Source organism: Bombus bifarius, unplaced genomic scaffold (assembly GCF_011952205.1).
Source record: "Bombus bifarius isolate JDL3187 unplaced genomic scaffold, Bbif_JDL3187 scf7180000007975, whole genome shotgun sequence".
NCBI classification, from domain to species: domain Eukaryota; kingdom Metazoa; phylum Arthropoda; class Insecta; order Hymenoptera; family Apidae; genus Bombus; species Bombus bifarius.
The window spans coordinates 294,885-319,176 of NW_022884361.1; the positions used below are offsets into that span (position 1 = coordinate 294,885).

General features: G+C 32.8%; 1 protein-coding gene across 1 annotated transcript; it reads left to right on the forward strand.

Moving 5' to 3' along the window:
• The first annotated feature begins 425 nt into the window (after positions 1-425).
• LOC117217276 (EF-hand domain-containing protein D2 homolog) lies at positions 426-23,970 on the forward strand. Its single transcript, XM_033464772.1, has 4 exons — positions 426-890; positions 17,896-18,043; positions 21,482-21,616; positions 22,069-23,970. Exons 1-4 carry the CDS (start codon positions 721-723, stop codon positions 22,201-22,203), a joined length of 588 nt encoding a protein of 195 aa, XP_033320663.1. The 5' UTR covers positions 426-720; the 3' UTR covers positions 22,204-23,970.
• The last annotated feature ends 322 nt before the right edge of the window (positions 23,971-24,292 follow it).

Consider the following 24,292-nt stretch of genomic DNA (forward strand, 5'->3'; position numbering starts at 1 on the left):
AACAAAATTTAATAATATTGCCCTGTAAAATTCAAACTTTAAGTAAACAATCTTCATATCGTATACAAGAATAATATGTATTATTAACAATAAAATTGTAGGAGCGTTGAATCCTGCAAAGTTGAGATACATAGTGTTATTAATTTGTCAGTATAAGTCACGGTTTGTAAAAAAGTACTTGTTAAGTCGCTGAATCCTGAAAAGTTGATAAATATTATGTTATTAATTTGCCAATATAAGTCATTGATTTGTACAGTATAACATAACCTTATTTAATTGTTCTTAAGCATTTTTAATTTAAATAATATCCTCCAAAATGGAACTGGCGAAGGATAATTCCCCAGAGCACCCCGCGTGACACTATTTCGCTATATCCTACATACGTCCCTGGTCTCTGAAGGTACCTATACTAGCCGAGCTACCCAGCACACCGTCAGTGCACGCTGGCTCACCGCGCCGGTAGGACTACTCTATTCTTTTTCTTAAGCTCCAATCTGACAGCTATAAAACCTCTCCTCTAATATTCGTCACCATTTTGCTCCACACTAATCGTCCTTCTCTACAAAACATTCTCTTATAATACAATCTCATCCATATACATCTTCAAATCGACAGTCACATAAGATCGATAGTCGCGCGTATCGTGAACTCGAACTTGAAATCGAAATCGATATCGTATAGGTTAACAGTAGTAGATCGAAGGGTTTTCACACGATCAGGATGCCGGCAGACGCTGAGCTCAGTAATCTGCTTAGCAGGAGGCAAAGGATCAACGAGGAGCTGGAGGAAGGAAAAGAAGTGAAAAAGCAATACAAATTCGTGAACGTTTACACGGAGTTCCACGAGCTGTCCCGTCGCGAGATCAAGCAGTATGAGCAGACCTTCAACAGGTGAGGACCTTCCCCATTTCTTTCTTCTCCTTTACCGCTTATGATTTTTACTGGGAATTCGTGAATAGAAAACGCCGGAAAAATTTTGTCGTACATTGTTAGTTTGAATGGAGGTTCTTGGAACGAACGCGTGGACTTAAATATTTCCCTTAGTAAAGGTCCTATTTCCATGGTATTTCTTTGTCCGTAGAAAAGTTTGAATAGCATTGTTCGATCTGTCGGTTAGTAATGTAAAGCCTGCTGCTATAGCTATTCATCTATATTAGGCATATTTTATTTTATAATTTAATATGTAATTATAATATATAATATAAAATTAAATATATAATTCTATCAGGAGTTTTATCGTGAAGTTATCGTACCATATAACTCATTTTATTTTATTATTAGGAAATGATACTCATTTTATCAATTTAAAATTAAATCAATATTCAGTACGAAGAAGAAGAATTTTGTAAAAAGTTTTAAAAACGTTCGTAATAATTTTCTTATTAAATTTTGTTAATTTACCAACTGAAAAACGAATTATTACATCGAATACAATACAGCTAATAAGAATGAAGAAATTGGTATAAAGAATTTCAAATTAATAGTATTCTCGTAAAGACCGGTGTAAAGATATATCGATTAGTGCACGTAAGAACATCGATTAAAGTTACTAGAATTGACAATTACGATAGTTTATTTTCTTCCGCCATATTCGATTTCCTATTGTTTGAATCTTTTGAATCAATAATCGATACCTTTAATCGAATAGATTAGTATCGAAATAAAGCTTTATTATCAAGTGAACAATTTGTCAGACGTATTTGTTCTTTACCAAAAATTCTTTCGTTGTTTTTCGCTGCGAACAAGGAATCGCGAGATAAAACGCAAGGAAATCGAGAGTGAATCGCGGCTCCTGTCGCGTTCGCTGCGGTTTTCCTACTTGTTTACGTTTACTTGCTCGAGTTTACGTTTCTCCCCACGAACAGATCATGTTCCACTGGTCAGATACTTTTTATACGTGTGAGAATACACGAAATAACACTGGGGATTGGTTGAAATGTAATACCTCTTATTTTATTACTTGTGCTGTTCCGGTCTTAGGTGTAACTAATTGTTAAAGTACTATCCTATTTATTAAATCCAACATATGATTTATGTTTAGCGTATTCTACAATATGCCTATTTGTTTAAATTTTGAAGAAAATTTTTAAGTGAGTTAGATATTTTACTTCGACGAATACTTAAGTCTTGTAAGTAGAATTTTTGTATGTTTATAAAAGAGCAAGATTCTAGTAGACCACGGTTTATTAGTCTAACCTAAAATCTAGGAATTTAGTTGGTACCCGTATATCAGTATACTGGGAAGCAAGTGGAATAAAATTTAAGAAGCACAGATATATATAACTGTGAAATTACATAGTGTTGTAAATGAATCAAGAGTCTAGTAAGATTGAAGATTTTGAATATTTTGGATATTCTGATCGACTTGAAATATTTGAATTTTTTTGAAAATGGAGTAAGATCTAACGTAGGATAACGTTCACAAAATACAGATGTTCATGATTTTCACGACACGTGACACTATAAAAATTTTACGATTAAAAACTCAAAAAATCAATAATCACATATCTTATGAACATTGAAGTCTACGAAGTCGACACAAAGTGCAACGTGCTATTAAAAACACGATCGAAAGTCGAAAAAGCCATAAATATGTGACCTAATAATCATCATAGAAGTTTTGAAATCTAACGCTATTAGTGATTTCGAGAAATATCCCAAGACGACTGGAACATCCCCGGACGATTGCTTATCCAGAAATAAACTGGAACCTACGCGCAAGCGTGTCCAGAAAGTTTCTACGGTCACCTTGCCAGATTCTCGCAAACGTGGAAAGAGGAAGAAAATGGAAAAGTCACGCGAGCATCGTTACGAAACCGCAGATGGTAGAATTGATGACGTAGTTATTTTGTAGCATGCCAGAGGAAAGAGTGTTCACTGTGAACGCGTGTATAGCCCGTGTTGGAGGCCAGGACAGACGACCTCGAGGTCTGTCCTCCATCTCTCTTGTTCTTCTTGTAGGTATTTCGGAGTCAACCGGACAGCAGGTTTGACAAGGCAGAAGCAGGGTGGACGGCCGGCCACTTGTGCTGCATCTTCCAAACCTGTGTGAACGCTTATTTCGTTATCTAACTATACGGCAAATATATATAGAAATTTTAGCTGTATCTGCAATTCGATTAGTATTCCTGGCATTTCTTCGCGATCATTTGCATTAAATCAGGCAAGAACGAATTTTTTCTTATTTTTGTTATAAGAATGAACGTTAATACCATTAAACTGTTAATTGAAAGTATGAGATAATTTGGCAGTAGAATTATATTATATCTTAAAGAAGGTTTGGATTATGTTTGTGCATGTGGAACTTAGTTCCATTCTCTTCCGAGAAAGAATTTTAATAGGTAGGCGTGTATTTCTAACACTCATTAATTGCCATCACTTTTCAGTGCATAAATTATCTGAAACGAAACTGTGAGTGAAAAAATTGTACAAGTTCCATTTCAAGAATTTTTGAATTCTATTATAGAACTGATCATTTTCTGAATTAATTAATCTTTGAGATATCCTTTAGTTCAACTAGACAATTTTTCAATGCATAAATTGTTCTAAAAAAGAATACCGTAACATGTAACTGTTACTGTAGAATGTTCTTTCAAAACATGTTTCTTGGACCGTAGAACCGATAATTCTTCTAGATCTAAACAACCAAATTAATTAAATCAATACGAAAGTGCACTAAATCATCCAATAACGACCAGAAAGATCAAGGCATATTTTTCTTAAGAAAACCACGGATAAATTATTTATACGAGTGAACGAAAGGAGGTAGCTTGATAAATCTGGGAAAGTTTCACCGCAAAACCAAGCACGTGGACAAAGTACATATCGTGCACGATGGATGATACCTTAGCTGGAAAGACACTTGGTACACTGTCCAACGAGTTCTTCTTGTTAGAGAAATCAGTTATCCACTTTTCTGTGGATAGTCATTCAGTGTCTCATTACAGTTCTAATGAAATTTCAAAATATTTTACATTGCACGTACAATATGTAGGCAAAAGTTTTCAATGGTAAGTGTTCAAACGTTTTTGTGAGCCAGTGCATTTGCTAAATGAATTGTGCAACAGATCTCCATGTTTAATTAACATGTATTATTACTTATTTTTCAATAATAGATGCTGACTTCCATCTATATATACGTACAGTATATGATTACGTTGTTTCTCTTGTGATAATTTTGAAAGATGTTCACGATTTTATAAAGGAAAAATAATTGGTGCGACTACGTGTCTCTCTTTCTCTTGATGGTATATGCGACACTCAACGTGTTAAAGTCACTTTATGATCATAATGTCACAGGTCGTTCAACTCCTTTTGATATTGCGTTGGATAATTTCATTATTTGTTGTTTAGTTACTCTTTTATATATATGTATTACTTATTGCTTAATTATAAAAAACTGATACGTCAATGTAAAGAAGTCATGTTGTAGCGATCTTTAATATAACTTTGAAGTAATTGATTTTTGAAACAATATGAAAATCACTGTTACTTTTAATTAAGAATCAAAATTAGTATCGATATTCGTTATAGATATTATTTCAAATATTTCATTGATCAAAAAATGCAAACATAAACGTTCGAATACTTTCTGGCTCATTGTCTATGTTACACGTGTAGTAAACAAGGTATTACGTATCTGTTATACATTATACAGAAACTTTAATAGCCGCTCCTATTGTGTTTCGATTATCTTAGACATAAAATATTTGGACAGATAGTAAATATTTCAATATTTTTCCACAAATAAGCGTGATAAGTAATGTTCCAAAAGAAAGCCAATCCAATCCGAAAATTTGCTAAAGATAATTCATTTACGGAAAAAGGGCATCGTCTACAGGGAAAGAGATACGTTTATCGCAAACTAATCTGGAATTTTTGGTATCGTTAAAATTTCAACGTTTCCCTCGATAACATTCGTTGATAAAAAAGCTTCAGTGTACCGAAAAAAAAAGGGAAGAAATTTATCACAACACGTTTGTGAAAAGAAATCGATAAGAAATTTATTAATCGAGTCGAGGAAGTATTCAACAAAATGTGAAAGGAAACTCGACGAAATGAGAAAAATGTTAGAATATGTAAAAACATAATTAAAAATTCTTAAAGTTTTATAGAATTAATTTAAGAAACTAAGATAAGTATCGTCTAATATTTTTAATCTACGACATGCCTTAAATTTCATAAATAAATATTAGAAATCTTTCAGAACTTTAAATTACGTTTTTATACATATATTTTTAGAAACAATAAAATATTAATCCATTTTTGGAATAATGCAGACTGGAATTAGACTGCGGCTATTTATGAAAAGTCATATTTCTATGAATATAATCAAAAAAACTGGAATTCTGGTAAAAAATTACCATATTAGATATTATAACGACTGCTATATTTCGGATATTTTATATACTTCTCCATATTATGTGTATTATTTAAATATTCAGATATTCAAATATTCCATGAATGCATAAAAATCTTTAATCCAATATTAAACTGATTATCATGCGTTTCTTTGAAAATGTTGTTCTAATCCTATGTATTTTATGTTTGGAAGAATTCGAGTCGTCAAGGCGATGTAAGCACTGCTCACCTTACCATCCCACACATGGATGCAATTTAATCTCATAACCGTAAATATTCTTAAAAGAAGTAGCAATCGTAAACTGCTTAATAGCCACTCCAACTACTTAAGAAGGTAATATTATGGCAACTTTTTGTCTTAAAATTAGTTAGGTGATGACGTCAAATACGTGTATTAAAAGCATTGAAGAATGTTTTTCTTCTCCTTTTTTTTCTCTCAGTTTTAAATAGCGTTAGATCGTCGAAAGTAATTAAAAAAATCACGTATACAAGTAAGTTTATGACTCATTAAAGTGTCAGTGGTAAACAGTGATAGTTATACATATAGACATTTGTTGGGTCTGATTCATTAAGAGAATGCAGATGATAATTTTATCTTACAGTTAAATTGTCAACGAAGAGTAGCTGTTATATGATACGGTAAATCTGCGTATGTTCATTATGCAGATATAAATGTGTATCATATACACTGATTCATAAAAGTATTTGCGTAGTACATACCTCAGAGAAATTGTGGATATAGTAAACAATGGTTATAAAAAATATTGGCACGAACCTTTGTTGTCTAATCAAGCGTTTCTTTTATTAGGTTTTATACATGTATGTATTTCATTTTCATAATGTCAAATTTTTATAGTCATATTAGTATATATATTTTTATAGTCATATTAGAGAGTATTACTAAGTGATCAAAAATTCAATATATGTACTTAAATTAATTAGCTTAATTGGCTTAATTAATTAGCATGTAAATGCTATAATTAGGCTGTGAATTTGTACGTAAATTTATATTTTTCTAAACGCAAATAAGAAATGAAACCCAAGCAGAGATCTCATTTATCCCAAAAACGTAACAAGTACCTTACTTTAGATATTTCATATGTTTTTGCGTATTATGTACATTTTGTACATTTTTGCACTTTTAAATCTCCCATGAATGCATAATCCGCAGTCTAACTATGATAAATATAACAGTGTGTTAACACTTTTTGTAGCCACTGTGTGCATTATACAAGAGCTTTTTAAACTTCATTAGTACTAAAGTGGAAAACGAATATTACAATTATGTCGGTAAAATTTTATCTACATTAGAAAATTGTTTGGTGAATGTTCCAAGTATTTTACGTGTATCAAGGGAGGACCGATTTTTAGTTTAGTTTATTTAATCATTTTGTTTATAATATTACAGCTGTCGTATTACGTGGAACGAACGACTTTGTTTTAGAGCTGACCGCAGGGTAAAGGGTTAGAAAAGAAACTTTTACGCGTAGAAAACCGAAAAAATCTGTTCAAACCGCAATCGAGCTGGATAAGAGGCAGCTCCGCGGTTTCTTTGTCGCGTAAAAGTAAAAGGTCAGTCGGTATCGGCGAATTTCACAACGCGATTTCTAGCTGTTTTAGATAGCGTTACACAAAACCATTCTATCCACTTGGGTATAATTTTACATCTGTCAGTCTAACTATTTCTAACGACGAAAATTTCACAAAAAGGTATCTTTTCCGAGATACGTATCGTCATAAATTTTAACGAGTCTGCTGGGCTAATCGTGTCTTCCAAGTAAGATCTGAGCGATTTTAAATGTACGTTAATGCGAATGAAAATTAGAGAGTTCGTAAATAAATATTAATAGCTAATAATAGTCATTAATAGTTGAAAGACTCTAGGACATCTTTTTGTTTCCCATTTTTATTGCTCCGATACTACGAGCATTCGTTCTTAGTTGCAATATTACATACAAGCGGAAAATGATTAAAAAATATGAATTTAGCGATGATTAAATAAAGTTATGAATTTCGCTATGAATGGTGATTAAAAATAGCATAGTAAATTCCATAATTCAGTGAAGCACTCGTTGACAATAAGCAGCATTCGCTCTTGATTACAATATCGTAGATGGAAAATGATTGAAAAAGATTAACTTAATGGCGAATAATTGCATTGAACGTAGAGTAAATTCCATTTAGTGAATTTACAATTATACACTTTAATGAATTTTAATCATTTTAATTACTGAAGAACTAATCTTCTGGTCGTGAATATTTATAATATTGTGAAAGTTACCTTTCTAACCCAGAAAATGTATTATTTTTTATTTTATTTCAAGGCTCGTACTAATTTGAAAGTAGAGTGGGGTGAGACGACTATAGAAACCGGAAGTGGTGTGTAGATAAAAGCAACCTACATTGCTGCATCCAACAGCAAATGACAAACTTCTACATTTACTATCAAATGTCAGCGAACCTGTATATCAAAGCACGGTACAAAAGAGAGATATATATTTATAAAGTTAGTCAACCGTATTAAGTACATATTTAGTTGGTTATCGGTACATTGGTTTTTCCAACACTCTGTCGTTGCCTTCTTATTATTTCCTGCTTGATACCTGGGAACAAATTTCTTTCACCATGTTGCTACATCCTATTTTCTCTGGCTAGTGGATTCATTTTCATAATAGGTACGTATAGAGACTCACGAAGATATCCGAACACTTTCATATACCTTTTATGAATATATAATATTTTAGTATTCGAATAAGTTTAGAAATTCTATAAATAGATCTACAAAGATTTTGTAACATATATTATACAATACTGTTATAATTGTTATGTACATTAGCTTATAGAAATTCTATAATAGATTGTTCAGGTATGTAACATTTTGAAATTTAATTAACACTGTTATGAGACTGTACTGTTAGGATGATACTGATAATGATTGGAGGAAATCTGGAAATATATGAAAGTATATAATAAATGAAAAAATATCTAGTACAAGTACCTATACGCGTATTTCACAGAGATCAAAAAGTTATTTAAGCAGTCAGTTACCCATTATATATTAGCCATTTGTATCACTTACTATATGCTTCATACAACTACTCTCCAATGCTATTAATTCCTTCTTGTAATGCTATCTTTTTTCCCCTTCGCGATCGTTCCAAGGGAAGTCCTAATGTATTCAGGCGTAAGATCGATATAGCAATTGCTACGTAATCAATCATTCCCACGTAGAAAATATAAATTATAGCAGCGTCCACTGGTCACACATTGCTCATGATATTATTGTATATTAGCGTCATGAAACAATGATACAACATATCAGAATAAATTATACTTCCGCCTTTAGATTATGATCATCGTGACTGGTTGTGTGGTTGTATGGCAGCTGATTAATGTCGTGCCTCTAATACATCATTATTTATCATTTATAATATTTGGTTTGGTCTATTTTATAGCGGCTCGTTTCTGTCGAATCAACGACATCCTTTCGTCTTAAGAAAATCATTAGCTGACAAATTAAAGAAATTTGTTAACGATAGAAAAAGAGAGATTCGGTTGAAAGCGGCTCAAAGGATGCAGATGGATTAAAATATCGCGTCCTCTAGCCAAATAAAAGCCCCTATAATAATTTCGCATGCAGAAAGGCTAATAAATCGATGATCTAACGAGTGAGTGGCGTGCTAAAGTAGTTGAAACTGTACGTAATAAATTACAGATTGCCAAGCAAACACTCGGGAGCCGTGCAAGAGACGCTGAAGGTCTATTGGATGTTCGTTGCCACTAAATTACACGCGTCCGAGGTAGAAATTCTGGCTGCGTACGATATGACGATCGTGTGTACAGCTGTACTCGTGAACATCGGTATAAAACATGATATAACGTATTCGTTACATTGTCACAACCTGTGCGTACATACGGTACACGTGGGAATTATTTTTCATGGGGGACACGTTCGAATGTCTGGCCTTTTCCAAATTTCATATGCGACAGAGGGTTCGGCCGCGCGGTACCGGAAGTCATCAGACTGCGCGCTCGATGAATTCGTTCCCGTGACTAACCGTAGGTACACGTAACGCTTTGATTCACACGCGTCTATATACATAGACTATCTAATGTAAATATAAAACTTACAACGAGTGTAGTGATTCACTCGTCACGTTGCAAACGCTCGTTGTTAATTCCACCGATAAATTTCCAAATGAAACGTGTGATTGAATTGAACACGGTGTAACATTACACCGGCACAATTGAATAGCCGCTCTCGATTCTGAAACGCGAATGAAAGTTATCAACGAGACCTGATTTCTTTCTCTGCGTATGCAGAGGAATCTTGAGAAATTGTTTGTTTTGTTTCCAGGATGTATCAGGATGTATAGGATTAGTAATTTATTGGTATTTCCATTTTGAAGCTTTAATGGTACAATTGATTAGCAATTGGCAGAACTCTAGCATTCGCTTTTACAATATTCTCTTATGAAACGTGGAGCTTTCTGTAAAAAGAGAAGAATCGTGTTTGTAAATTTTGTTTATGCGATAGTCTCTTACCAAATCGATGAATCAGTGTTTCTTGTTAAAAAAGTAAAGTTAAGTAAAGTTAAGTAAAAGTAAAGTTAACAAATTAAAGAACATTCACAATATTGAAAGAATTTATAGATTAGTTTTAACTCTTTAGGGACTGAATCTTTTTACTCTATGAGAAAAATTGTATTTTCATTAATCATTAATAGTAGTATATCAAAAAAAGAATATTTATATATATATTATTTCAAACAATTTTTGTATTATCTACATATTTTCAGTGACACTAAAAGGTATATTGTGAAGATATAGACACATGATCATACTACTTTCAAGTTATATACTGACTTTATAAATGATTAAAACTAAATGCATGTTGAGTCTGCTGATATGTGAGTGTCTCAAAAGCCAAACTCAACTGCAGATTCTTTTCTCGACTTCTTTACCCCCATTCAGTGTCCTCATGATTGACGTTCAACTTTCCTCTAAAAACAAATTCTCGAGCTTATTTATTGTAAGAAACCGACAACAATCTTGAAAATTCAAAAACTAAATTCAAAAAAATAATTCTTACAAAATCACCAATTTCTGCCTACTTTTCAATTTACATCTTTACACGAAGCCAATCGCCATAACTTCTGAAACATAAACAACAATTGTAAGTTGAAAAAATAATCCTCACAAAATCATCGGTATTCTCCACTCTTGACTCCTATCAGAGGGACGAAGAATCCCAGGAACATGAGTCACACGAGTCCAATCAGTATGGTTTTTGAGCCTCTCACGTTACGATATTTGGCAACGAGAAAACTACTACTACTTTCGTATGTACGTACAGCACGTGAAGTATATTACGAAAGAAGTGATCGCAAAGGAAAACGATAGAACTTTCCATGGGACCTGATACATTGTTCGTTGTGGATGAAATAAATGAAAGCTTAATTATACCGCGTATCCGCTTCACTTTCTCGCAGAATGCATAATCGATCGGTGGTTTTCAAGCCGCGGAAAAGTGGGATTCGGTGTTATCAGAAGAAATAGGTTCGCTCGGAATGCGGCTCCAAGTTTGGCGGACTTGTACAACGACGACGGGCAAACCGTTATTTCAAAACCATTCGCGAGAATCACGCGTTCTGAATACGTAAACGGTGTTAGAATTTATTCGACTGGTAGAACAGTGTCGTGACGATATTTCATATCGATCAGGTTCGATGCTTTTATGGATGGAACAATGTATAATGTAGGGTATTCCAGTCGAAGATGGAATTGTTCTTCAACCTAATTCTTTTAACTTCGCTGTGTGCTACATGTTAGCTCGCTGAGAAATCTGTATTCAGCTTGCATTCAAATTTGCAATCTTTAAGAGATTCTTCTGTGTCAATAATTAAAGCAAGCGATTTATATGAATTTTTTCGTAGACTGGCTACTAGTTAGACGGGACTAGACCTTTCTGGGATGTAAATATAGCCTTCAAGTACAAATGCAATCTTTTTTATTTGAATTCTTCTTATCGTTTGGTAACTTTTGAAACTGACCTGCGCAATAACTGGATAAACCGATTAATTAATCAATTTCGGACAAAGCTCGTTCACTTTGTTATAAATTTCATCAAGCATTGAACCATACATCTTTATCCGATTATTTATTATCCTCAATTTATTAAACTCAATTTATCTGGCGAGAAAAGTAAATGTTCCTTCTAAACGCTAGAACCTTCCAATTACTCATGTTTTCCTCTGAAGAATAGGTCCGATCACAGCGTAAAGGATCTAACTTTAAGAAAATCTTTGAACTTTTGCATTCTGATGATTGTGACAGATGCTATATTGCATGCCAACAATGGTTACATTGGCAAATTTAATTAACCATAAGACTTGTATGATATACGATAAACAGTAAGAAGAACTGAAATAAAAATATTACTTTTGTACTTCAATACTATCTATCTATATTCTGAAAATGTCCAGTCCCATGTAACCAGTGGTTAGTCTAAAAAAAATTCACAAAAATCACTTTCTTCCAATGTTGTTACACGAGAATCTTTCTTTAATTCGCTCCAGATTCGAATAAAAGAAAATTTATTCCATTTCCTTTTTTTAAAAACTTATTGCTAAAATAATTCGACCTATTTCTGACAAAATCGTTATGCCTTTGGATTAACAGATGTTTTAAAACTTCAATTGTCAGGACTTTTGTAGTATGTTTTCCTTCAAGTTTCAAGATGTAACGGTACGAAGCATGATTTTGGCTTTCTTATATTGAAAAAGGAATTGTGGTAATTTAGAGATTTTGGAGTAGAGTATCCATACAGAGATTTTTACATTATTACATCCTTCGATACAGATTTACAAACACTACTTATTAGCGATTTATTTGATAACATACTTCATAAAGTAAATGATAAGGATTGACTAAGCTTGAGATAACATTCCTCCTTTTTCTTTCTGCTAGTAATTTTACATTCAAACTTAGACATTTTTCATTATTTACCATTATCTTTCGAATATTTTAATCTTTATTTCCCTATATTACATTCTGATATCTCAAGCTTATAAACAAATATCTATCAGTGGAACAAACGCTAAACAAACGTAACGTTTCCAAATTGTATAATTGTCAAGGTTCACACAGGCAATTTATTTATCTATTCTATAATGGTTGGAGGATTGAATTACAAGGAAAATTGGCGATGCACCATGCCTCTCTAGTCTTGTTTCGTATTATCTTCACGTGGCTTCGAAGCCTGCACCGAGTCCATTGAATAGTACTCATTATCGTACACGGTTCAGCCGGGTTTAAAGGTGTCCCGCGACTCAGCGGAAATCAAGTGCATCTGCAACACACGAGCGTGTACCCATCGTATTAAGGATCGTGCACAATAAAACCGTTTCGTCGACTTTTTTCATTCCTATTCAACAGTCACGCCCGATTGCACTTTTCTTTGTATCGTTCCTCTTTTGTTGCACTCCTGGCTGAATCATTTTCCTCGTGTTCCACGTTGACGCATGTTTTACATGCTTAACACCTTGTTTAACTAAATCTTTGTTGGCTAAGCCTGAACTGTTCGAGTCGTGAAATCATTGCAACGAAATGCAAATAAATAATACAAATAAGTGGATAGAATCTTTCATGTTGCTCCTTTCGACGTTTTAATTGCCTCTTTGAATGCTTTGATCGACGTGATCACGTTCTCCAGGATATAAATTCTTACGACGTTGTTAGTATTGGCTGAATGATGCGAGAGATTAAAAGTAATGGCACCATGAATGAAAATTGACCCCAGGGAAATTTAATTTTCAATGTTCAATTTCACTCGTTAAATTCTCCCGTATTCGACGTTTTTCTGTCGGTAAACGCACGTTTCGAAGGAAATCGTATAGTTATTGCTTTGTTACGACCAATTATAAAAGCAATTATTCAATCTTTAATATCACAATTTCTAGTTTAAAACATGAAATCTTCTTTTATATAAAATATAATTAGCTGCACAAAAATATAAAATATCCCCTGTAAACAAAGAAGAAAGTAAATTACGAACAATTCTAAAATTTAGATTTTAGACGTAATTTTGAAACTTTTAAATCTAATTGACAACGATCGCAAGTAAAGTATAACTTTGGTACGATACTTGGTAGGAACAGTGGGAATCAAACAGCTGGAAAAAAACGTTGTAACCTTAGCGCCACAGAACGGCGATGACGTCCTTCCGAATACAAAAGAAAGATCTACGCTGCATCGATCTTGGAAAGAATGGTAGTAGAAGGGTGAGAGGAATATATCAGGCGAAGTACCAGCAGTCACCTTGACCCAGTTCCCTCTGGATAGTCTTGGGAAACGACGAGGAACGAATCAAGCGCGACCAATAATACAAGAATTGATTTTGCGATAACAATACCCGGTTGCCCTGTGTAGTCGTGTAACAGCTTAGATGGCCTGGTTTTAAACGATCCCGTTACAGTAATTTTCATCAATTTTTTCGTTTAAAATCATCTTTTGTAACCCTTTTGTAATATGCAGTAGAAAGTATTAAAATGTGAGTAATATGAAAATTGAAATTTTCTCCACATTTTTCTATCTTTCTTCTTTTCTTTTTCTTTCGTGGAGAAATGTGATGAAATTGAAATAAATGTCGTGTCAATGAAAGAGAGAGAGAGAGAGAGAGAGAGAGATAAAATGGATCGAAAGGTCAAATGTGGAGTAAAAGTCAGAAGTTGGAGATTGTTTCATCTGAATTGTGGAATCCAGATTCTGAATTTAGTTGTTGGTTCGATATTTTGATTAATGTGGATCTTTTTGAACTATACATTATTTTATATTCATTTATAGTTTATAATTTATTTATGATTGTATATTATATCGGTGATTACTCGAAAATCGTTCTTTAGGAAAAACTGTGTTAAGGTAATAAGATTTCACAGAGTTTGATAGAAGACTTAGAAGGAAATTATATTATAATGGATCTTGATATTGTAGTTACATAATAGTTCTTAAGAACTGGTGTCAATAAGAATTGTTACAGAAGAGTCTTTTATCTATATAGTTAACAAATAATTATTTATTTTGCACGGATTATCATTTAAGGAATATTAAAGCAGGGAAATGAGAATAACTCCAAAAGTATCATTCGCTTTATTAAATATATCTGATTTGCTAAAAATGTTACTTCTCGAAATCGGAAATAGGTATCATTAAGAATAGAATTTACACATAACGATGATCGACCTTAGCGTTTATTATTGTTCAAGTAATTATGGATAATTCCGTAGACTATATCGCGAGCCAAATATCAAATGATTGAAAGGAAACATTTGTACCATAACGAATCTGAGACAATATACCAACACATAGATTAAACAAGCTTATCAATTGAATATTCAAATTGGCTGTGAAACCGCGAATGAATCACGCATACGGGGAGAGATAGCCGGAGTCCAGCAGATATACCATCTACGGTTCTCTCTCACTCATATTGATCAGAGCTGTTTGGCCGTGCTCATAAACGTGTAACCTCGACCTTCGAACGATTCTTGCTCTCCACTTCGACCAAAAGGAGCTTCTTCAACTTTATGCGATTCGATTACTGGTTTATGGATACAGGGTGTTCAACAAAGATTGTGCCAAATTCAAAGGTAATACTTCTTAAAGTAAATACAACGGAACAATGTGAAAATATTCAAGGATAAATAAAAAATGGAATTAAAGATAGAAAATTCGAATTTTTCGATTACGAAAGAATTTATGATAGATATATACTTCTTAAAATGAATGGAAATATATAAAAATAAGATAAACACAAGAGCAAAAAAATATTACAGAAGGAAGAAAGTATATAAAAATAGTATGGGAATGGAATTACAATAGATAAAAAAAATTTTCAACTAATAGAGATATATTGTTCGACAGAGGGAATACAAAAAGAAGAAATGAGGAAGACAGAAAACTTAAAATTCAGAGCAATCTTGTCTACATTACTCTCAATAACGAACTGTAGGTTATCGTTCAAGCAAGTGGAAATTGTTTTTCCTACATATCATCCGGACTGGAAATTAAATGTTAATCACACGCAATTACCAACCGTGTCTATTATCAAGCAAAGTGATTCGAGAAATACAAGAAAAATTTGAAGAGGAATAGGAAGCCGTGAATCATCGGGCGTGCGTATAACAGTGATTACGCAATATAATTCACGTTACACGTGACTATTGCATATTTTCTTTTTTTTTTCTTTTTTAAGAGCAGAGCAGTTGATCACGATAATTAGAGCTGGTTGAACCACATTTTCAGTTGTTTTTATCTCGCTGAGACTTTATACATCGCTCGGTCCAATTACTCTGGCGCGTTGATTAAATAAAAAAAAAAAAAAAAAGAAAAAGACGCGAGATTATTTAATCGCGTATCGTTATCTGATAAAACCGTTATCACGGCTGGTTGTAAACTAGAGAAGCACATATCCCGCTCGAGTAGGCCCGATTTTATGGCTGAAAGTTTAGAGCATAGGGAATTTAAAATATGGAGAAACTTTGTGTTTTATGCAAATTATATACTAGCTGAAAGGAAGTGGATATCGCAAAAAATTTGGTATAATATGTAAAAAGTTGTATGAAAAATTGGGCAGAATTAAAATCGTAGTATTTAATTTATAATAATAATATATATTTATAATATATAATTATTGTAGTATTTATAATTGTAGATGGATAGAATATGAGAGGTGAAAAGTTGCATGAAAAATTTGCAGAGTTATCAAATATTTTAGTATAAAGTATAGGAAGCTGTACGAAAAATTGTGGAAAACTGTAAAGAATATTATGATAAATGAATATGATATATGGAGAATATGATATGTACCTAGGTTAATGGAAAATACTTCACTTTTTAGAAGATCTATGAGAAATTTTAAATCATCCCCTATGAAGAGTAAATATTTGGGTGTTCTCGGGCTATCAATATGTATTGTCAATGCAGTATTGTCGATATTTATTGATAAATTGAATTTTCGTTTAGAGTTTCGTTGAGAATTGTTGAAATATAGACCGTTCGATTGCCGATTTATTTCAATTCTAACAAAACTCGTTGATAGAAAGGAAATTCAATGCTAATCATAAAAATTAAATCTTGAGAACATTAGAAGAATACCTGAATAAAAAATATGGAAATCTCTATGACCGAAAAATTAAGAAAAGGAATTATATTTCTAGATAACAATAGACGTCGAAGACCGATTCATAAAAATTTCGATTTAGATATCCATTACGAACGGAACATCCAATTTATATTTCTTTACGTTCATCGAATTTCTTTAAACATTTCGTCATATTTAAATGAAATATTTCTTCTCGGAACATTTTTTCTACCTGAACTACAATTCTCACGTGAAAGAACGTGTTCTAAAAAGAGAACAACCATGAAACGCATTTCTAGTCGGTGGAGGTTTTCAGAGTCGGATCAGATCCGATCTTATCGACCGATGTGCTTGGTTGAATCGACAGGCAACAACAGCGTGGTGTACACGCGTGGTAACTCCCTTGGAAAGCTATTTACGAGTAGCTATCGGAATCGTTTACACGGAAAGTCGATTTCACGAGCTTCCGGCTCGTGGACAACCCGTAACGAACGCCTCAACCCGTTGACATTCTCTTGTTCTGCCGCTTTCGAAATCGGTACACACCACCGATTGTCGATCGTTCTCACGTCCTGCCTTCTTCGATATAATTGCGTTACAACGTTAATTAAAGTAACGAGTTACGAGATTCGAGTCAGGCAAACGCTTTCGTTTGCATTCATTCAACTCGAGATACTTGGGAAAAATGCGGTCAGACATTCGTTTGGGAAGCTTCGCCGTAAAACCAACTTGCTAATAGGATGTTTTGTAGAATTCTTTAATTCGAATGTTTTTTTACCAGCAATGTGTATGGAGTGTAACTAGTGGTAGGTAAAATAAATTGAAAATATAGAATACAATTTTTGTTGACCTTCGAAATAATTGATCTTAAATAAGTGTACATTTAAACATGTCTTGATTTGAGAGTAGAACTAGAACTGATGGAAATAAGTAGATATATGTAATCATAATTCTCTCATAATCCAAGTCAACGTTAATCGTGACAAAAGTATTTTTCCATATATTTGATAACTTTTTGGTTAAAATGTTTAAAATCTATCGTTTCAATGATAGTTAAATATGTTACTCCCTCTAGTTATGTTTGCATTTAATGCACCAGATATCAACGGCTGAATCAGAACATTCAATGAAACAGATTTCATTCAGGAAGAAGGTCATAGGAAAAGAGATAAAGCGACGTATATCTAATTTTGAAAATAATTTCGAAACGGAATAAATAGAAGAAATTGAGAAACCTAAATAACTAGAAATTAGGAATTGAATTTAAAAATTGTTTTTCCATAAAAGATGGAGAATAGAAAGTAATATGTTTTCTGCAATGTTTGTACTAGTAAGTCACGTATTAAATTATATACGTGTATTAATTTATAACTAACATATTTTATTTACTTTCAGGTTCGACGCGGGTCACGATGGATTCTTGGATTTATCCGAGTTGAAACGCATGATGGAGGTTTTAGGAGCGCCGCAGACCCACCTGGGTTTGAAGGCAATGATACAGGAAGTGGACGAGGATGGCGATGGACGGATTTCCTTCCGCGAGGTTCGCCATTTCACCCGTTGATTGCCGTTCATTTTCGAAAATTTCGCTGCACACGCTCCTTCCTCTATAATAAAATATGTAACGCAGCAAATAAAAAGGCGGAAGTAACTGTATTTACGTAACAGGTTCATTTTACAAGGGAATCAGTGCATTCGCGAATACTTTCGAACGAATTATCTTCCTAAGTTTAGATTTCGCTATTGTTATTACAGACTGCGGACTTTTATGTATTTATAGGAAATTGAAATGTGCAAAAATGTAGAGAATGCAGGCGACACACGAAATTATTCGAAGTAAATAACTTCATAAAATATTTAAAGGTAAAACAAATTTTTATGTATATATGTTTTCTTACGTTTTATCTTGATATGCAGAGGAAAATTTTAATTTAGATTTTGAGATTCTGTTTATAAAAATATAGATTTGCACAGACATTCACAGTTTAGTTATTATCTTTAATAACTATATCTTTAATAATATGAAATTCTTTGATCCGAATTTCACTTTGTAACGTTGAAATCGTTTTATTTCTTGGTGATGAAGATTGCGTTTAATGCGTGGCCGCACGTGTCATATACACTTCATAAAAATAGTCCCGCCCCATGGGGTGTTGGACGCGTTGCTCTTTCACCGTGGCCACAGTGTTTGTTCTCCATGTGTGGCCCTGGCACATTTGTGGGGCTCAAGCTGTTCTATTTCAGTGAAGTACACTGGTTTTAGACGGTTGTTTGAAGTACATACATGTTGCGATAAAACATTATGATAAAATTGTTAGTTTATTGTAGAGCTCAAGCTCAACTCCAATCTTCTGTTGCTTGGTCTATGTTCTCTAACCAACTATGTGTTGTTACTGTATTTTAGGATTTTGAACTAGAATTGTTAAAGTAAGACGATTTTTGCAAATTGATCTTTGTATAGGAAGCACTTCTATGAATGTTTATTTATTCAAAATAGCATGAAGCATATTATAAAGATTCTGATAAACCAATCTTTCTATAATAAAGACTTTTATGAATTTTTATTCATTCAAAGAGCTATGAATCATATCAGAGAGGTTCTTCTAAATCGATCTTCTGATATACAACATTTATGAATTTCTATGCGTTCATAAGACTATGAGTCACGCAAAAAAAATTCTTCTGAATCCATCCTCTAATATTGTGTGGAAACTCTTTTACGAAACTTTCTAAATTGCTGAATACATGAGGAATATTTTACATTACAATATCAACTTTATTTTCTAACAGAAAATACTTTTTATCAATTTTTCGCAGTTTTTAAATGCATCATTTTAATATTTCAGACTATGATATTACACGAGACATTCTATCTACCTATTTCACTTTTTTGATTTCACAACGGTCGTTGAAAAAAAATATCGAAATGCGCGGTGAAGTATGATACATGTGAAAGATGTACAAAAATGTTAGGAATAAACGTTAGGACCATCTGGCACTCAAACTAGCGAAAAGTCTTAATAAACATAGAAGCATGGGTTCAAAAACTATATTAGTATGGAAGTAGTATGGAAGTTGGGAGATTCAGTTTATAAAAATATAGTGTACATCCAGAAGTCCGTTGTGGAAAAAAAGCTTCTCGAAAATGGGGAGAGGTTTTTAGTGGGTATGGCGCAACCCATCTTGCCGATTCCCACATAACCCAGTGGCACGGGCCATTGGGTATGCGTAATGCATTTTCCCCTCCTCGAGCAAAAAAGAAAAATGATACCTGCACTGTGCAGCGGTCAATTAATTAACAAAAAGTCCTTTAAGGGCATGGATCTTGGTTATAGCGGAGGCATAAGACGGTGGTCAGTTAACAAGGCAAGAAGTAGCTCTCTGCTGCATCGCTTTGTACTTTTTGAATTTCGCTCCTCCCTTTTCTTCCTTGTAGATTACACAGATAAGAAGTTACGCATTTTGAATAGCATATGACTTTAGCTAGTGTAATTGGTAGACTGAAAAAACGGCAGGGAAATAACTGAAGTAAAATAATTGGAAATTAAAAAATTTTACATCAGCCGTTTAAAAAAAATATTGACATGTCCGGCGAAGTGTTATGGATATAGAGAATGCACAAAAATGTTAGGGATGAACGTTAGAACCATCTGGCACTCAAACATACGTAAAGTGTTAATGAACATAGAAACATGGGTTCAAAAGAATGCTTTCAAAATGGTTTCACTAGACTTTGGAGATCTAATCGAAACCCAAATTATCTACGCGTGTTGTAAAAAACTATTAGTTAAGGTATTTTTGTCATTAAGACAACATATGTTTTTACAACATATGTTCAAGATAATATAAGAATTTATATAAAGTTAGATGGCCAAAAGAAATAACAACGTACTATTTTAATTAAATTTTCCAACCAGTCGTTTGACTCGCAACTCTGAAACTATTACGTTTTGAAGCCATGTTTATTAAGACTTTATTTAGTTTTTATAAATCCCACATACTGCCAAAGTTTGTCTCCAGCATTTTTTTTTCTTTTTATACATTTGCATTACGTTATAAGAAATTTCTCAAGGAAAGTAATGGTTTGGCGTTGGTATTGCACTAGGAAGGATAAATCGTGAATGCTAAGCCATGCGTACACGTCGAAGGAAAGTTCTCCTGACCGGTGCTAATGCATACCTGGACGTTTCTACGTGACGTTTCGCAGTCCTCGAACAAAGCGTTCGATCTGCATACACGCGATCGGTTGTCGGATTCATAGATTACCGTGAATCACGCGCGTCACCGACGTCATTGAACTCGGACACATTGACCAATCTTCCACCTTCCTCTTTTACTCATCGCTTCCTCGATGTAGATCGCGAAACGATATACCGCGGCTGCCAAATGATAATACCTTCCGGCGTATAAATGATAATACATATGTATTGTTTAAATTTAAAAAATACATTAAATTTCTCTCATGCTTTAGAAATAATACTCTGATTAAGATAATTACAGAATCATCTTCCATGTCGCTTTCATTAATTCTACAATGCTTTGCTATCTAGAAATAATACACTGATCAAGATAATTAAAGGACCATCTTTTGTATAATCGAATGAAAAAAATTCTGAAAGTTATATACATCGTTTTTCATCCAATTTTTGGTAATTTGGACATTTGGTATTAACAATAGAATTACCTAAGAGATATTTAAAATCCATGAAAATAAAGAAATTGGTATAGGAACAGTGAGAGTAACTTTGAATACATGAAAAATCTATAAAAATATATAGATTGGTATAAAAACACTATTCAGTTCAGTAAGAGTTCAATTGAATGCTGCCGCAAAGTATCAAGTGCCTGAGCTACAATTTGTCACGTTCTATCAAATTCCGTTGAAAATAAGAAAATGATCGGCGATCGTGATAAAATAGTCCCGTGATACTCGGCAATTTGATTTTATCTGTAAACACATATGGCTTATAACTTGTTACAGTTTCTACTAATCTACCGCAAAGCACGTGCCGGTGAATTAGAACAGGACTCTGGGTTGGGCCAGCTTGCGCGTCTTACAGAGGTCGACGTGGATGAAGTAGGAGTAACAGGGGCTAAACACTTCTTCGAGGCCAAGGTATAAATACTTTTTTTAATCATATACAGAGACTTACAATACTTATAGACGATACAATGAAGACAATATTATTCTCTTTATTCTCCATGAAATTTAATCAGCGGTAGTTAACGAAATTAATTAACTCTCTTCATATGATATCAATAATCCTTATTTTATCTTTCACAAAAATTTTCATTAATAAAAGTTGAGATAATAATACAGTAATAAAGTATCTGCCTCTCCATTATTTTTATTTAAATAGAATTTAATTAAGAAGAGTTAATGAAATATCTTACTCCCCGTAAAATCTTGTAGTTCTCAATAAACTTAATGATCTTAATTCCTCTGCATACCTCGTTAATGGAAGGAGAACAATGATAGACGAATCACAGTGATGACAAATTCAGAATTTAGGAAAGTGTGTCCGTGTTAATTAACGTTACCCGGTGTATGAATTACCATGTTCCCAGATCGAGCAGTTACGGAAGGCGAGCAAATTCGAGGATGAGATCCGCATGGAGCAAGAGGAACGAAAGCGGGAAGAGGAGGAAAAAGCGGCGAGACGAGCGCAATTCAGGCAGAAGGCGGCTCTGTTTGGCAATTGAAAGGGAAATTCGTGAATCGAAAGTGTGCTCCTTCTGTACCTTAGCGGAATTACAAACGATTACTTAAATTCGATTCACTCTAGTTTCGTATAGGAATTCGCCGACCGATATAATTGCGTATATCGACTATGGTTTTGTAATTGTGTGGTGTTGAAATCGGCGAAAAAGTTTTTTACTCTTATTTCAAGACTCTGAATAAAAAAATATGATAAGTCGTATTATATGATTTTTACACGGAAGCCATTTTAAAACTTATTATATCGACAGTTAACACTTTTTCATTTTATTTTGAGATTAAGTGTGTATTTTTGACATCCTCTTGAGTATTTAAGAAATATTAAAAACATTAATCATGCAGACTAGTAATAATGAAAGCTAGTTAAATTAACATTATTTCTTTCTTACAGAATATTGTCGATTAATCACTTATTTTCAAAAGACTTGTAACTATTAAGTTATTCTTCTTCTCTCAACTGTCTAATGTTAAAATACCTCGTTTTAGTTATCGAGTGGTATAAAAGTCAGAAAATGAATAAAAATAGACTTATCATATTTTTGTAGTCTCTGTCTGTTTTAAGTTTGCGGAGGATTTTTAATCAACTGATATAGCGACGCTATTTTTAAGACAATTTTAACGTTTGCACATCGCCAATACCAATAATCACACTTATATTTCACTAAAAAAAATTTCGAAACAATCTTTATAAGAGTCAGTATCGTAGAGATTAATATGAAATTTGGAAATGAAATTCATTTAGCGATGTTGTAGCATCAAATTTTAGAAAATGAAATATTAAATGTGAATCGTCCTCGAATGGTTTGGCACTGTGTTAAAGCTTCGAATTCTGGAGATGACCTTTTTAATTATTTTACTATATACGAGAAGTATTAGCTGTAAAAATTAAAAGCACTTGTTATAGGTATGATTTACATTTTATACTCAAAATACCACGCACTTGAAATCGTTAAATAAATTAGGAAGATCAAAGGAAATGCTTTTATTGGAAAGTTTGTTAGGTTTGATCAGTTTAGACTATTCTCGATAAAGCGGGCTATAAATAATTTTTAACGAATGCACGACTGATATTGGTATAAGTATAACGAAATATTATATGTATATGTATGTATATTAATTTATATGATAACCTGATCTTATGTGAAGTTGAGACACTCTTCGAGAAAGAAACATTTCGCAACATGCGTTTGATCGAGAAATCTCTTTTGATTCTTTCGAAATCTACGAAATCTAATTTTATGGAAAATTTTATGAAATATATTTTATGAATTAATTAATTAATTTTATGAATTTTGGTCGTGAGATGTCAAACTATCCATATATTTCTACGAATATTTAGTTTAATCGAAATATCAAAGAGAGGACATTTTTTATCGATCTAAGTGGTCTTAATAATTATGCAATAGTATATACTTTTATAATATTTTGTTTCAAATTGATCAAAAATATAAGGCGATTCCAAATTATTTTTATACGATTTTTATAAATGTGTTTCAGAAACAAATTATTGAGATCATGTATAATTGTTGCGAATTGTACATACGAAGTATATAGTTTAAATAAGTTTGTAAAATTATAAATTGTAAATAAACTTTTTGTTCTAATAAACTTTTTTATATACTTTGATTAATCGCTACGCAATAATAATTGTTATAGTGTTTTATCGATATTGTGATTTGTGCAAATTGCATTAATCTTGCGGTATGTTAGCATATTGCAAATTGATGTAAAATAAAAATACTAATTTACACGAAATCGATATTAAAAATTTTTATTGCAATAACACGAATTTCTCTTTGTCGTTTAAATATTAACAAATTATTCTTTTGATTCAGATAATTTTAAAACTGGCGCCATTGCTACCCATATTTTCTTTTTCTAGTGCTACCAACTTCAGAATCAAACCTATTATTTGTGTACAAAAGTAATAAACATTGCTGAATAAAAAGCACGTAGTAAATTTCATTTTTGAAAATTAATTACAAATGTATATTTTAATATATTAAAACAAAATATATATTACATCGTCTATCACATTGAAATAACATTAATATCTTCTATATTCAATATTTA